The 16,274-nt window shown below is 30.7% G+C and overlaps 1 protein-coding gene across 1 annotated transcript in view; it reads left to right on the top strand.

Moving 5' to 3' along the window:
- Positions 1–8,368, top strand: part of LOC105364413 (probable chitinase 2) — an 18,728-nt gene extending 10,360 nt beyond the window's left edge. Inside the window, exons 2-8 of the mRNA XM_011502326.1 lie at positions 1,519–1,725; positions 3,356–3,521; positions 3,817–3,913; positions 6,302–6,493; positions 6,887–7,084; positions 7,213–7,338; positions 8,105–8,368. Coding sequence (XP_011500628.1) covers positions 1,519–1,725; positions 3,356–3,521; positions 3,817–3,913; positions 6,302–6,493; positions 6,887–7,084; positions 7,213–7,338; positions 8,105–8,368 — 1,250 coding nt within the window. The remainder of the gene's footprint in view (positions 1–1,518; positions 1,726–3,355; positions 3,522–3,816; positions 3,914–6,301; positions 6,494–6,886; positions 7,085–7,212; positions 7,339–8,104) is intronic.
- The last annotated feature ends 7,906 nt before the right edge of the window (positions 8,369–16,274 follow it).

The following is a 16,274-nucleotide window of genomic DNA, read 5'->3' as shown; positions in this document are numbered from 1 at the left end:
GATATGCGGGGCTCGCGCTGGGAAAGCCACTTTTCCCGACAGCTCGCTTTCGCTCCGCCCTTCATTTTTATAATTTCACCTTTTTTCTATTTCATGGGCTTTCGGGACAAAACGTAACGTTACCCTCGCGGGGTCCCTGACGCGTTTCCCTTCCCCCATCCCCCAACCACCCTCGCCGACATTATGACCTTGTGCCGGCAGTTTCGTTATTATTCCATTATTAATACGTGCGTAACAGTACCATACATTTCGTAATTATTAACGACTACTTTCCAATGAATATTCCAATAAAGTTGGTTATGAGAGGGAAAAAAAAAAGTTTAGTTCGAAATCATCGATGAGATGTTATTGGTGCGCTTTGTCCTCAACGGAATATCAACGTTGTATTTTATTTTTAAAGATCTTAATCTCTTATTATTCTTCTCTTGGCAATTTCAATTTATTAACCAAATATAAGAAAATGCCGCTTAAAGTTCGAACAGCTTCAGTCGTAACGTGTCTTTTTTTTTTTTTTTTTTTTTTTTTTTTTTTTTTTTTTTGCCATCTCGTAGATATATCAATTTAAAAGTATGAAAAATCTTCAACGACCGACAGTCATAAAAAATTCGCATAAAAATTCCTTTTACTTTTATACTTTCATTCGTAAAGTTGGAATTCCATTTAATTCGAGTTAAGCGACTTAAAAGTCGTATTCCTTACCTCATTTAATTTTCATCAAGAAAAGTGTATAAACATTTTTTTCTTTTTTTTTTTTTTTGACATTCTTCTCGATGACCAAACTCCGTAGCCACAATTAATATGCCATATGAAATATGCACAAGTGCTGCTTATGAATCGTTTTGTACGAAACGACGAAATTTTTACAAAATGGTACATTGAGAGGTGCAATGGTTAATGATTTGCAATTAATATCATGCCGTTGCCGCTGGATTGGTTTAGTAGAGCCTAAGCTAATAACAATAACATTTCATTATAATGAACAAATTCTTCGAAATGATTTCTTTAAATTATTTAATTCCTTTAATTATGGTCGATTGAACAGAGTTGATTAATCTATGTAACCGTTGATGATTCATACGAATTTAGGATCAAATGGCAATCATAATATTTCAATGCTCGAAAAACTGATTTTAAGTTTCCGGAGCTTACAAAGTAGCCTTGATCTAATGGGGCAGGTGACATTCGGGGCGGCCTGGATTTACCTATTAAAATTACAATCGTCCGTTAAGCGTTAAAGAAAAATAACCGCGAGCCTCTCGGTTACCCTCGTCACTAGCTGACTCGTAAATGCACCCGCAGGAGCCTACTTATTAATTCCCTTACGCTGCCTTTCCCCCACCGCTATCGTAGCATCATCTCGTGTACGCGTGGCTCACGCAAATATAGCTCCGGGGGCATTACTCACGATAAGCGGAAAAATCCCGGCGGCTGGGAGAAAATCGACCAAGCGAAAATCAATAACGGAAATGACGAGCATCGGTCGAGCCTGCTAATCCAGAACCGACCACGTGTTCGCAGATAATGGAAGGAAGCCAAGCCACGGGAAATACGTCGCCTGTTACTTCCAGAGCTGGGCCATTTTCCGGAACGGCGACGGAGTCTTCCAAATCCAGGACATCAAGCCCGAGTACTGCACCCACCTCGTCTACTCGTTCGCCGGTCTCAATGGCACGACCTTCCAAATTAAGAGTCTCGATCCCTGGGCCGATTTAGACGATCACAATGGTAAGCACCAGATCTATTATAAAATACTCGATAATTGATAAGAAATTGTGCTGCATGGGGTTTCGATCGATCGATTTGTTTTGCAATCCGAGAACGAAATCGGACGTCCGCCTAGGCGTGATAGCATTGGGCGAAGATACATTAACCAACCCCCCCCCCCCCCCACCTCCGCCCACCGCCCCAATCTATTTCGTCTATTTATGTTATTTCGAGTAATTTTTTCTAATACTTCGCTCGATAAATATACTGATTAGCTATGATTTTGATTTGGACAATTTTAATGATTTCTATTTCATGGGATTAGACATTTTGTTTATTGTGGCATTTGAGCAAACATTCCGCTACCTGCCTCTTTCAACTGTCATATTTCATACGATCGAATGCCGTTTTACGGGTCGCGCTACTTGTATTTGCTCGTTACATGTTTTAATTAATTCATTAATTTAATAACAATAATAATAATAATAATAATAATAATAATAATAATAATAATAATAATAATACATATTGCCATTCTGATTGATTTTGCAATTGGAAGGGTATAGTGCAATTACTCGATTATTAAGATATGGATGAAATATAATTGACATTGTATGAGAAATGTAAGGAGGACATAAGGAACAATCGAACGTTTAAAATTTCTTTATAACTACATCTAACTAACAAAATTTTAACTCTTCGTTTATAAATAAAATCTCGAAATTATTAATTTTCCTAAGCTGTAGGCATAGACATCTAAAGAAGTAAATTAATGTAGAATTATTTTAGATAGAATAATAATACAATAGTATCATTTCCAGAATTTTCCTCCTTTAAAATACCAAGTATTTTTAATATAATCATATAAATCATAGTATGCTTAGATGTGTGTATGTCTCTCTCTGTGTGTGTGTGTGTGTGTGTGTGTGTCTCTCTCTCTCTCTCTCTCTCTCTCTGTGTGTGTGTGTGTGTGTGTGTGTGTGTATGTAAAAAATTATAGTAATATTTGCCAAATCAATCATAGTTTTTTCAGTAAAATAGCCTATAATGTATATTATAAATAGAATGTATTTTTTATATTTTCATTAACGAATATTGCATGCACTTTGGCACTTTTTTTTGTACTATACATATTACAAACATAAAACTTCGTATCTATATATATTTGTATATATATATATATATATATATATAAACAAGTGGATGTAAAAATTCATGTATTGAATGTAGGAAAATTATATTTATGTATTTGATGAAATTCCTTCAATTTATTTATTGCTCGTTACGTGAAGTACGATTTCTTTAAAATTACGGATAAATACTTTATCTATCTTTCAATAAAGTCTGCGTTAAAACGTCTTATAGATGAAAAAAAACATATTAATTATTTGTTGTTTTATTGCGCTAACGTTCTGATAAATTATTTGCATTTCATTTCATTTAAATGCTGATTAATAGGAAACGAGTGTGCTCATAGTTGTTTTTATCATCCATAATTAAATTAATGTTATGAGAACCTTAAAGTAGCAGTGCTCCAATGTAACCGTTTGACTATTTGTGTGTAAAATATGCTTGATGAAATACATGAAAAAAATTAAAAAAGAAACTATTATTGATAATCGTTTTATATGCAAAGAAACATTTTCTACAGGCAAAGATGGCTACAGGAAGCTGACGCAATTACGCTATCAGCATCCAGGACTGAAGGTATCATTGGCTATTGGAGGATGGAACGAGGGAAGTTACAACTATTCGGAGATGGCCAGGTATCCGGAGCATCGAAAACGTTTCGTCAACAGCGTTGTTCACTTTTTACGGTTCGTACAGTAGCGTCGAAGCAACGGATAAAGTTTATTCTCTCGCCTAATAATTAATCGCACGAAACATCCAAATCAATGATTTGTTTTCTTTTACAGAAACGTCACGTTTCAAAATACAATAGATTCTTTTGTTAAAACGGTTATTACCATCGACGTATATAATAATAGACGTAGATTTTAATATCCGTAATAATTCTTGTTTCGTGTGAAAGTGCAATTATAGTCGAGCATTGTACGTATTAATGAGGATAAGCAAAGAAGCCTTCGATAAACGATTGCGCACATCTTACAGAGCTTACAACTTCCAAGGTCTCGACTTGGATTGGGAATTCCCAACAGCGAGAGGTGGAGCCGATTATGATAGACACAACTACATACTTCTTCTGCAGGTACGCAAGCATTATGCGTTCGTTGATAAAATCCTTAGAAAACTGGTGGACGATTGCGATAAAACGATCCTCTCTTCAACGATTCGATGCTTCTCTTGGCAGATTATTGCCAGGGAGCGAGCAATTTATTATTCCGTAGAAATCCATATATAATGCGCGTAGCGTCGATCGTCTCGTATTGATCGATAAGCATTAGTATTTTCAGAGGGATCAAATGCCAATGAGCTAAGCTGCATCGCACACGGAAGCGTAACCAATTCGAAAATGGAATTGTATTTACGCTCGTATCCTTAACTATGCGTCATTTTTCTTTTCGATGATTTGGCTTTGTTCGTAAAAATATAATATCCCGAATCTTTGTAATGTCCAAAGGGAGTACTTCCATCAAAATATATATTCGCCTTAATTTAATACGACATTTCAGCCATTAAAAAAAAACCTACGGCATTTCCCTTGATAATTTCATCGGCACTATTATCGCTATGATGCTCATATTATTCGATCGAAGGTGCTTAAGTCTATTATCTAATAATGGCACATAAACGCCAATCTTTAAAGATCTTTAATTTATTCAACAAAATTCCAAGGAGTCGTCTCTTCGTAAGCTCACGGCTTTACAAATTTGCTTTACAAATCCAATTTCTTTGTTAGCCAACTTACAATATTCAGTGTTATGATTCACATTTTTATAGCACTCGTATTTGTACAAAAATATTATATGTCCAGAGATGCCATTATAATTATGCCATTAAAAGCGAAAATATTTTCGCATCCGATAAACAGAAAATATGTATATACCTCTCTCACTCTCTCACTCTCTCATTCTATCGCGCTTTGTGCGGCTGCTTATCTGTCATTCGGTTAAACTACTCGGCGGAAGAAAGTCTAGCATCGAGAATTCATGCATCAGCGAAACAGTCCGTTCTCGTTCACTCTTACAATGGGAGACCGGCATTCGCGGACATGAAATCGAAATCAGGCGAAATGAAAAGAAAAACCAAACAAAAGAAATGTTTGCTCGTCGTCGTCCAGCGGCGTAGCGCATAGAGGGAAGAACTCGTCATGCCCCGAGACAAAGTGAGCGTAGTCGCATCCCCTTGCCACCGATGGCTCGTATCAATCACTTTCCTCTCTCTCTCTCTCTCTCTCTCTCTCTCTCTCGCATCTATCTACGCGTCATTCGCCTTTCAACTCGCCTTTCGTGTTTCGCTTTCGAGTGCCGCGCATAGTGCGACTGGCTTTCCTCTTAACTTCTTGCCCCTTTTATTCATAGACGAGGCATAAAATGACCCCAGTGACGTTAAGATTACACATTTCCATGATAGATTTTGTGAGCTACGCCACGTTTGAAATATAAAGTCGAATTTTTTACTGCGGTCAGCTAGATAATCCCAAGTCGCATAATAAACTTGTGTACAATCTATATAATTGCCTTTATAGTTTTTCATAGTGATGCCGATGTACTTTAACAATTTTTTTTTAATTTTTTTTTTTTTTTTTATATATATATCAGAGACATATTCGCAATGATCGAAAAATGTAAACAATAATTGTACAATTTGATTTTACATTTTAATGGGCAAAGCATATATCATGTATAGAACAATTTGATTGTTAAAAGGAAACGATTTGGCGGATAGCGTTATTGTAACAATTGCAGTAATGACATTAAGCCGACCATTATTATAGATAATACCGTACTATTAGTTGCAACATTTGCGAAGTTAATAATTTAAAATATATTTATTTGAAATGCAAAAATAGTTCTTATAAAATTATACGATAAAGCTGTATAATTATAATAATTTTATGTAGTAAAAGAGTTTATATTGGTACCAAATAATAATAATAATAATAATAATAATAATAATAATAATAATAATAATAATAATAACAACAACAACAACAACAACAATAATAATAACGATAATAATAATAGTATTAATAAAAATTTTGTCCATGATTCATTAAAATTCATGGTTCTATAAATATTGACTTCTTTCACAAAATTACAAAGTGACGAATGAGAAAGAAGCTGTTTTGTTTATGTACATCTTCATCATTAAAATAATTAAATAGCATTTTAATTAATTAAATACATATGTATATCAATGCTGTAAATCTCCTGGAAATAAATATATCGAGAATATATTAAAATAAATAGAGAGAGAGAGAGAGAGAGAGAGAGAGAGAGAGAGAGAGAGAGAGAGAGTAATATCTACTTACGATCTAGAGAGAATCAAAGAGAATCAAAGAGAATCAATTGTATTATCAAAATTTTTCTTTGAAACGAAATTTTCGAATTGAATGTACTCGTCGGGAATCAGAGGATATAGGCACGCGCACAGGATTATTCACATTTGATGAAACGATTGTGCGAAATTGCAGGACCTCAAACGAGCCTTCAGGGAACATGACTTCCTGCTAACGGCGGTCATATCTGCCGACACAGAATCCATGGGCAGGCGCTACGACATCAGGATGATGTCCGAGTACCTGGATTACATTCACGTCATGACTTACGATTATCATGTTCTTGAAGGTGGAGTCATTATGCCCAATGCTCCCTTAGACGAAGTGGTTTGTATCGTTGATTTAGTTGCTCCTACGCCATTCATATTATGTATGAACGTAAATTTATTAGTTTATTCTTCTACTTTAGCCTTATACTATGCCATTATGAAATAGCTTAGAGTGAAAAGTCGGGAAAATCACAAAGACTATTAGAGTGCTCCATTAGATCGAACGATCATTAATTATAAATTATTTATTTATAGTCAGTCAATGTATTTGCCAGCGTGATTACAAATTTTAATAAAGACAAAATTTTAAATTCTTACATAATATTCTTATTCTAACGACTACTAATCTATCGAATTTAGCAGTTCGAACATCATTGTTGCATTAAGTCATTATTCAATGTTTTCAAATAATGTCGTAATAAATGAATACAAAATTCATTATTATTATTAGAACAAGACTTTGGACTATCTGGTACGATCTGGTGCACCAATAAGAAAATTTATTTTGGGTCTGCCGACATACGGAAGAAGCTACATTCTCGCAACAGCATTAAGATCACAAGAGGAAAATCCGATTGGAAAACCTAGTTTAAAAAATAGTTGGTCAGGCCCATACAACACTCAAGAAGGATTCATGGGTTATAACGAAGTATGTTGATGAAAACGTATTTTCAAAATTAATTGTCGTACAGTTACGTTATTAAATTGTCGATATAATTTCTAAGACAATCAATGATACATAATTGATCGAAAGTACAAAATATCATTAATTTGCAGATCTGTAAATATTTACTATCGAATGGCTCCTGGATCGATAAGTGGGATAATTTGAGTAGTACACCATACGCAATAATGCAACATAGAGTCATTGTGTACGACAATGCAAAAAGTTTGCAAGCTAAGGTAATATTTTTTTCTTTCTCACACTCATGATATTTCCTATTACATATTGAAATACGTGAAATCGATTGAAAAATCAATTGAAAAAAAAAAAAAGAAAAAGAAAAAAAAAAGAAGAGTAATAATTAATTTTTTTACAATTATAAGTAGAACGAAATAGATTAATTGGATAAAAATTGCAGGGTATTTTGAAAGAAATATTATTAAAAATGTTGAATTATGACTGAAATAATAAACTCTGACTCACTATTATTCTAATCACTTACGAATTGGAATACTAAAGGATAAATATTGTAAAAAGTTCTATTATAACTTCTATTCTAAACAATATTCATGTGTATAAAAGTTAAAAGTTAAATTACAACTAATGATTTTATTCAAATTTTGATAAAAATATATTCAAACATTTCAATAACAAATCAAAATAAAAATAAAATCTTTATGAGTAAAATGTTATTGGCTTCCTTAAAATTATTTAAATATATTCGAATGATTTTTCGGATAGCCGAAGCTATGCTTTAATTAAACGCGCGACGCCTCGATGCACTTCGAGCAAACAAGCTAGACGCGTTTAGACAGACCCGCATAGCATTAAAAGACCTTTCAAACGTGTCAATGAAAATCATTGTCCAAGTGTCGAGCAATTAAAAAGTAATTATCTCGCTCGCGCACAACCGAGCGCAGCACGGGCCAACGAATATAACGAATAAACGCGATGAAGGGTGCGGGCTCAGAAACGTCCGACCTGACTTTTGACATTGTCATACAGGTACGACTGGCGATGCGGAAGGGTCTAGGGGGCGTGATGATCTGGAGCATCGATACGGACGACTTCCGGGGCGACTGCCGACCGACCCACGGACGCAACCACGTCGACGCTCAAGACTACCAGTACCCCCTGATGCAAGCCATCGGCTTCGCTCTCGAGAGGGACTCAAGCGGCCAACCCCTAGCCCTCCCTGCCCTCGGCCTCGTCCTCCTCTGCCTCATCCTCCATCCCTTGAGTCTACCTCAGCTTGGGCTTGGACACTAATTCAGCCACGCAATCCACCTCCCAGACCCAATCCCGCCTCGCGTCGCCTCCTTCCCACTTCCTTTCCTTTTTGGGAGAGGCGCCGATCTTCCGTAACGACGACGCGAGGCGTCGATAATTTCGCGGTCCATTGCTTTCTGCTTTGAAATTTTCACGATTGCCATTACAGCTTATTCATGTTGACTGATCGTGAAACACGAATAATCTCGTCCCTCCCCCTCCCCCCTCCCCCGCGCTCATTCTCGATATATTATTAACAAAAAATCTTCTTCGACTCTACTTACCTCTGTACGCATCCACTTGGACACACATAAACTGTGCGTTATTTTTTGAAAGATAATTTAATTTGTTTATGCATTTGCGGTAATAATGTACAAAATTTACTCTGTGCCGGTACCGCGAATTGGAATTGAAAGTAAGTGGATCGCGGTTATTCACCAAGATTGTAAGATTTTTAAAAATAAATCAAGCGTTTGAGGAAGTTTTTGACAATTGAGAGGAATTTTTAAATTCTCCAATAGAGAATTATTGAATGCAAGCCACATTTACATCCTATATATTGTACTACTTTTCTAACATAAAAGTATCGCGTACATCGCTTTGCCTTATATGAAGGTGATCTCTTAAATGTAAATTTCTCGTATTCCAAAGTTTTGGAATTCCACATGAACTGTCCGTCACTTTCTACACAAATTATAAATATGAAAATGGAACAAAAGTACAATACTATTCATACATACAGCCATTATCTGCTTTTGTACAACTGTATCAATGTTAACAATTGTAATATTGCTAATAATAATAATAATAATAATAATAATAATAATAATACTAATAATAATAATAATAATAATAATAATAATAATAATAATAATTGTTGTTGTTGTTGTTGTTGTTGTTGCTGTTGTTGCTGTAACAGTAGTAGCTTAGAGTAGTAGTAGTAGTAGTAGTAGTAGTAGTAGTAGTAGTAGTAGTAGTAGTAGTAGTAGTAGTAGTAGTAGTAGTAGTAGTAGTAGTAGTAGTAGTAGTAGTAGTAGTAGTAGTAGTAGTAGTAGTAGTAGTAGTAGTAGTAGTAGTAGTAGTAGTAGTAGTAGTAGTAGTAGTAGTAGTAGTAGTAGTAGTAGTAGTAGTAGTAGTAGTAGTAGTAGTAGTAGTAGTAGTAGTAGTAGTAGTAGTAGTAGTAGTAGTAGTAGTAATAGTAGTAGTAGTAGTAGTAGTTTTTGTAGTAGCAGCAGTAGTAATAATAGTAATAATACCAATAACGATGACGATAATCAACAAACCGAACTCATATTAAACATAATAAAAGGACATTACAAAACGTGTTTTCACTCTGAAATACAAGGCAAAGTTATTTATCGTATTTTTTATTAATTTATCCATTTAAATATATAAACATATTCCAATCATTCAAATAATATAAAGATATTGTATTAAATTAATTACACTGCAATGCACTGCATACCGATGATATGAAACATATTTTTTTATAAATAATCACCAAAGTAAATAACTTTAAATAATTTAATGATTTGAATTATTAAAGTAATTCTAACTTTTTTTTAGTAGATATACTGTACTTGGTAAGCAGTTTAATTAATTGTCGTACTTTAATATTTTACTTTAATACAATTAAATGTTAAGAAAATCACGCATGCCATGTTTAAACTTTATATAACAAAACATAAATATTATCGAAAAAATTCCATTACATTGCGTCGTTCACTAATCCTAAATTCTTATTACATTAATTATGTGATTATATAAGAAGGCTTATGAAATTCAGGGATTTCATAATTATGAAAGTCTTATTCAAAATTTCATACAAGCATTATAATATTTCATTGACGTTTAATGATAAGATAAACTAGAAATATTTCCGAATTAGACACTTATCATCTGAATCTACATGAGACATATTGTAAAATCTGCATTGAATTGTATTATTTGCAAATTTATGTACATTATCTGATTGATGAAAACGAACAAAAATATTTATCAGTCATAGCGTTAGTTTAAAGTTATAAATTTCAATCGATTCAAACAATATCGTGAAATATTTGCGAAATACAATTTCGTAAATTCTTAAGAACAACTAAATGTGTGAAAATTTGAGTAATTGGAAAGGCTCGTATACGTCTTTTATACAGACATAAAATCACTATTTTTCTATCGATTTCATTATTATCAATAATGATGAAAGTGTCGTAATGTAGTGCCTTTTTGTAAAAATAATACTAAATGACAATGATGCTTTTTTATCCATTTAATATAAAAGCAACATAATTTATTTAGTCGAGAAAATACTCATTCGTTTAACAATTTCATAATAATTTTAAATAATTACCATACGTGGCTAATTTACCCTAAATCTGGCAACTTAAGAATGTGTAAAGTTTATAAATTATTGTCGTTGTCAGATAAATCGATGAAGTTCTACATTTTAGAAGAACTTACAATGCATATAAATTGTATTACTTATTATTGTAATTATTTGTAATTAAGATAAGAGTATTTAGTTATAAGAATAGTCAAACGTTTTATTCTATAAATGTACACTTTATAGCGATTGGTTTTTATATTTGTAATAATTTAACTATTAGATGAAAGTAAAATAAAATATACTATTCATAAGAACTAATAATTCTATTTAAAAAAAAAAAAAACAAAAACAAAAAAAAAAACAACAATAATATATACAATAAGAGTAGCTATTATAATTTTAATCACATAGCTTAAAACTTTATTTCTTTTTTACATTTAATGTTATTTTTTATATTCATTATGAATTTTACTTATTATTAGAAAATTTTTATCTCATTTATATATATATATATATATATATATATATATATATATATACAATTTTAAAAGATAATTGTTTACAAAATTTAATGCACCAGTATGAAAATGTGAAAACCCGAAGAATAATATAACAAGATTCAATTTCACCCGACCTATTAATTATTTCATTATATACTTTATTACATTGTAATGTACCTTACGTTTTTTTCATACGTCAAGCCTAAGTTCAGTATGTATGCATAATTCACTATTTATTCAAATATCGTACATTTTATTAGTAAACACAGAAATTCATACCCAATCAAACATACATTTTGCCTTTGACATTTCTAATGTAAATAATTCCCTCTAAGGTCTGTAAAGAAATCATAATACGAAAATTATGATTAGTTGAAACATACTTTCTTTTTTCAAGGTTCTTACAAAGTGTATGGCATGCCGCATTTTTATAATTTTACTGTCTCAAAAAAACAATTTGTAATAACATTTAAAAAAAAAAAAATTACATCTTCCCTTCGTGCATTGTAATCTCGTGGATGTACGGGAATTTCATATGAATTATTAAGGATAAATCAATCTAATAAGTTGCGCAACAATATCGTATAAATTAACATACATAACTAAGCGGCAATGAGAAAGTACGATGCTTATGAAAATGTGGCAGTAATTTTCCAAATTAATATTGATTTAAGAGCCCATAATATCATTCGTTATGGAACAAGAGTTTTGAAAAATTGAAGAATAAAGCGTTCTTCGGGAGACTAGAGGAGTGCGTCCATACTTTACTTTCGCATCTTCGCCGGAAGTTATTACAATCATCGTGTATTATATTTCAAAGTGTATATAGTAATAAAGGCACGAAAGGAGGGGAGAACGATGGAAGAAAGAAGTTACGACGACGGGGTGAAATGCAAGTTTGTCCGAGGGAGAGAGGAAGTGAGTCACCACCGCATTGGCGTCATGTCGGCGCAACTGTTCTTATTCCATATTCCCCTCGTTCATGCGATTGCGATTATGAACACATCTTCGAAATTTTTCCAGAGTCAAACGACTCGTGTACAATTGTTCCATAAATCATCCTTATTTAATGCAAATCAGCCATCGTCAAATATTGTCCCTACGATGCCTGCGCGTGGATTTGTCTTAAAATTCGACTCCCGCGGAATTTAATCAGCAGACGATTTGCTATTACTTGCCTTTATGTTGAAGATTAATATAGACAATTGCGAAAAAAATAATGTTACGAAATTCATTTGAACTGATCTATGTACTGAAGTGGCAAATAATAAATAATAATAGTTGATGGTGTGGCAAAGTACCGAGTTTCTCGTATCAAAATCAATTCCCAAAACGCACCCCATCAGAACAATTACGAACGAAGATTTCTCATTCTTTCCGCTTGTCTACCAAACGTCATATCGCGAATTCGTCCCAAGGGAAGTTTCCTTGAAGAAGAATGCCCCACTTGGGAGGAGACATCCGGTGACAATGAACTTCCTATCTTTTACCTGACACGTGCTCGGCCCTCGATTCGCCTCGCACTTTCCAACACTCGAAGCAAGATAAAAAAAAAAAAAACATAAATGATTTAACGATTTCAGATTTCGTAGTATTGTTGCTCAACCAAAAATTGAAAATTTTCATTTCTATGTAATAATGGTTTAGCACTAATATCCCATATCGGATATACATTGTACGCATTTATTTGAATAAAAAGGTCATGCTTGAACAATGTATTCGTATTGTAATTAAAATTATTTTCCATGCAACAATAACGTGTCGAAATGAAGGAAAACGTATTTGCAAAAGGGACGTACGCACGCACGCGTATATAAACATTTTCGTTACATATTAGTAAATAATTTGTAGACTCAAGATATTCATATTTCACGAGCCTTAAAGATTCTTCAAAAATTCAGACTTATCTCGCATGATATATATATATATATATATATATATATATATATTCTATATATAATGTGTCTTTCGTATTTAAATATATTATATATCAAGATCAGATTGAAAGTAGAAAAGTCAAATACAAAAACAAAAATTTTCTTTGATTCGGAAACAAAGATAATTAATTTAATAAAGATATTAGTAATTTTAATTTAATAGTTATTAATAATTAAAAGACGAATTTATTTACAAAATATATATTATAAATATAAAATATAAAATCATTAATAAATGAATAAACATGAATAAAAATTCTACTATTATTAAAAAAAAAAGTATCTAATGCAAAATTATTACCAATTATTCCTATTAGCAAAAAATACATTCACGAGAAGTTTGATAAAATAAATTTAATATCTTCAATTTCAGCCGGTTTTACATTGCACCAATCCTGATAGACTTAACAATTATTATTATTATTATTATTATTATTATTATTATTATATTTATATATAGTTTATATTATATTATATACATATATATGTTATATTGAATATGTATTAAATAATTTGATATATTAAATTTTTATTCATTAACATAACATAAAAATTTTGCTATTTGTTTTTTAATATTTTTAATGTTTTTATATATTTTATTTTAATAAAATTATTTTAATTAGCCTTAATATGCTTGTGTGTACTTTCTCCCTCTATCACTCGATCTCTCACTTTTCTTTGTCTATAAATGTGTGTCACCAGTAAATTACTCCTCGAACTTTAAAAATTAACATAAAACCATGTAAGCTTCTTAAATAAAACTTTGTAAACCTCTTTATATATATTTACTTATATATATTAAGCATCTATTGTCTTTAAGGATAAAAAATAATAATTGCCAAAGTTTAAATAAAATTAATGTTCCATATAAAATTTTGCAATATTTGTCAAACGGTCCAAATAGTTATTTATGCAATATATTTGAAGTATTTTAAAACAGTTTTATAAAAGTTTTTTCTAATTTTAAGAGAAATGACGTAAATAAAATAATATTCATCATTTATCTGTACTTTAATACTTATTAAAAAATAGTTACTAAAAGAGGAAATGAAATAAGAGTTAATAGAAAGTATTATTATTATTATTATCTATTCAATGGGCTAATTATTAAAATAGAAATTTAGTAAATTAACTTTTAAATTACTGGTGAATTCTCAAGCAAATTGATGAAAATTACATTGTTTGAAATGCTTTCTCTAGCATGTATTTAACTGATTATAATGCAGGAAAAATTGCTTGATAATAGACTTGTTGACTGCAAGTATCCTGTAAAAGGTTCATAGTTTAATCATGTACAGAAAATAAATAAAACTAAATGAAAAAAATCATATATATATATATATATACATTTACATCAGATATAAGCGTTATTATTGTTATTACTAAAAATATTTGCACTTTAATATTAGTATATCCAATGTTCCATAAACTTTATTACATTATAGATATCTTTATTTTAACAAATGTTTAGCTTTGTTATAACGTAATATAATTTTGCGCTTTCATATTATTAAATCATTATTAAATAGTAACTGAATCGATTAATTTTTAATATGTGATGATTAATACGGAATCTATTATAATGGACAAAGTTATCGTAATAGATATTATGGTAGATATAGAATTGTCAAATTTTTGAAAAATTAATATCATAAACTTATCCTCCCTTTATAAGTGTAAATTCGCGTACGTCGACTATATTTGAAAATAAGAATACGTAATAAATGCAAATGTTTTTTAGCACTTTTCCGAAATATTGTATTTGTGAAACCAGATATAATCATAAATATAATCAATATAAAATATATCTATGTAAATTATTGTACTCGAGTGCTCTGCTCGACTGTTCGAAACAATAAATATTTTTATGTTGGATCTCCATTGGAACAAAAATAAATAAATAAAAAATGAATGGATAAATTGAATATTTGAATAATATGTTTCGCTAATAATAAAGTTAATTTAATTTAACATATTCTTTTAATTATTCAGAATTAAGTATAATTTTTACTTTAAAATTTTACTTAAGCAAACTTTTAGCGCACGCTAGTTTAGCACACTTTTTGGTAAATTTATAAATTGATAAATAAGAAGCTATAAAGTTGTAAATGGAATATAGAAAGCTAAATTCCGATTTTAATTAATGATTCATTAATGTAGAATGACGGAACATTTAATGCTCTTGAAGTAATTTATTCATCTTCTCAGGCATAATTAGATATACATTCCGATTAATACTATAAGACATAAGATGCCAGTTGCCTTTTAATAATAATTATTACGATAATTGATTAACGTGATAAAATTCAATTTTTAGATTAATAATTTATTGTTCATTGAATTAAATTTTACATTAGTGTGCGTATTTTTATTTTTCTAAATTCAAGAGAAAACTATTACTTTAGATAAGCTTTATAATAATACTTTATTATAAATTTACTCCTTAACAATAGATTTTTTTTTTTTAAGTATCCAATGTAATTGTAAGATAGTTTAATAAAAAAATCTATTTCACATTGTGATAATTTTTAAAAAGATTTACTCGTTACGTACATAAATATTTGTTTCTAGATGTTTATTAAGAAATTTTCCCTGTAGATAAATCTTTTATTCGAATTGACAAAAATTTAATTAATGTACAATATTGGCTAATAAACGATATAATGATACTTGAAATTATAATTTTAACTTAAGCTATGAATTGAATTGATTTATTTATTGCGAGAATTATGTGTTTAAGCGTTGGTCAATCAATTGAATGAAGAATAATTGTAAAATATATTATTGTAAATACAAAGAAAATCCTTTATGAAAATCACGAATATAAACATTTTTAAGGCCTTGCATATATTATTTTGCATGTAACGCTTAGCTTGTCAAGTGCTTAAATTATCTAATTACTTTAACTAATCGTATAGATTAATTTACATTATTATAATAAAGCTAATTTAATTCGAGGATTTTTGTTTAAGAAATTTCAATGGACGATTAAATATAATTAAATAGTGGATTTCTTATTTCAATGTTTCAAATCATTTTATTTAATAATCTTCGTATTATTTTCCTATTATTTATTGACTGTACAACGTTGGATAATAATTTTTCAGCTAGAAATTAATGCTATTAACATATTTATTAGTTGATAT

The sequence above is a fragment of the Ceratosolen solmsi genome, unplaced genomic scaffold, assembly GCF_000503995.2.
Source record: "Ceratosolen solmsi marchali unplaced genomic scaffold, CerSol_1.0 scaffold31, whole genome shotgun sequence".
In the NCBI taxonomy this organism is placed as follows: domain Eukaryota; kingdom Metazoa; phylum Arthropoda; class Insecta; order Hymenoptera; family Agaonidae; genus Ceratosolen; species Ceratosolen solmsi.
The sequence above is the reverse complement of the archived record's forward strand: the minus strand, read 5'-3'. Positions and strand labels throughout refer to the sequence as shown.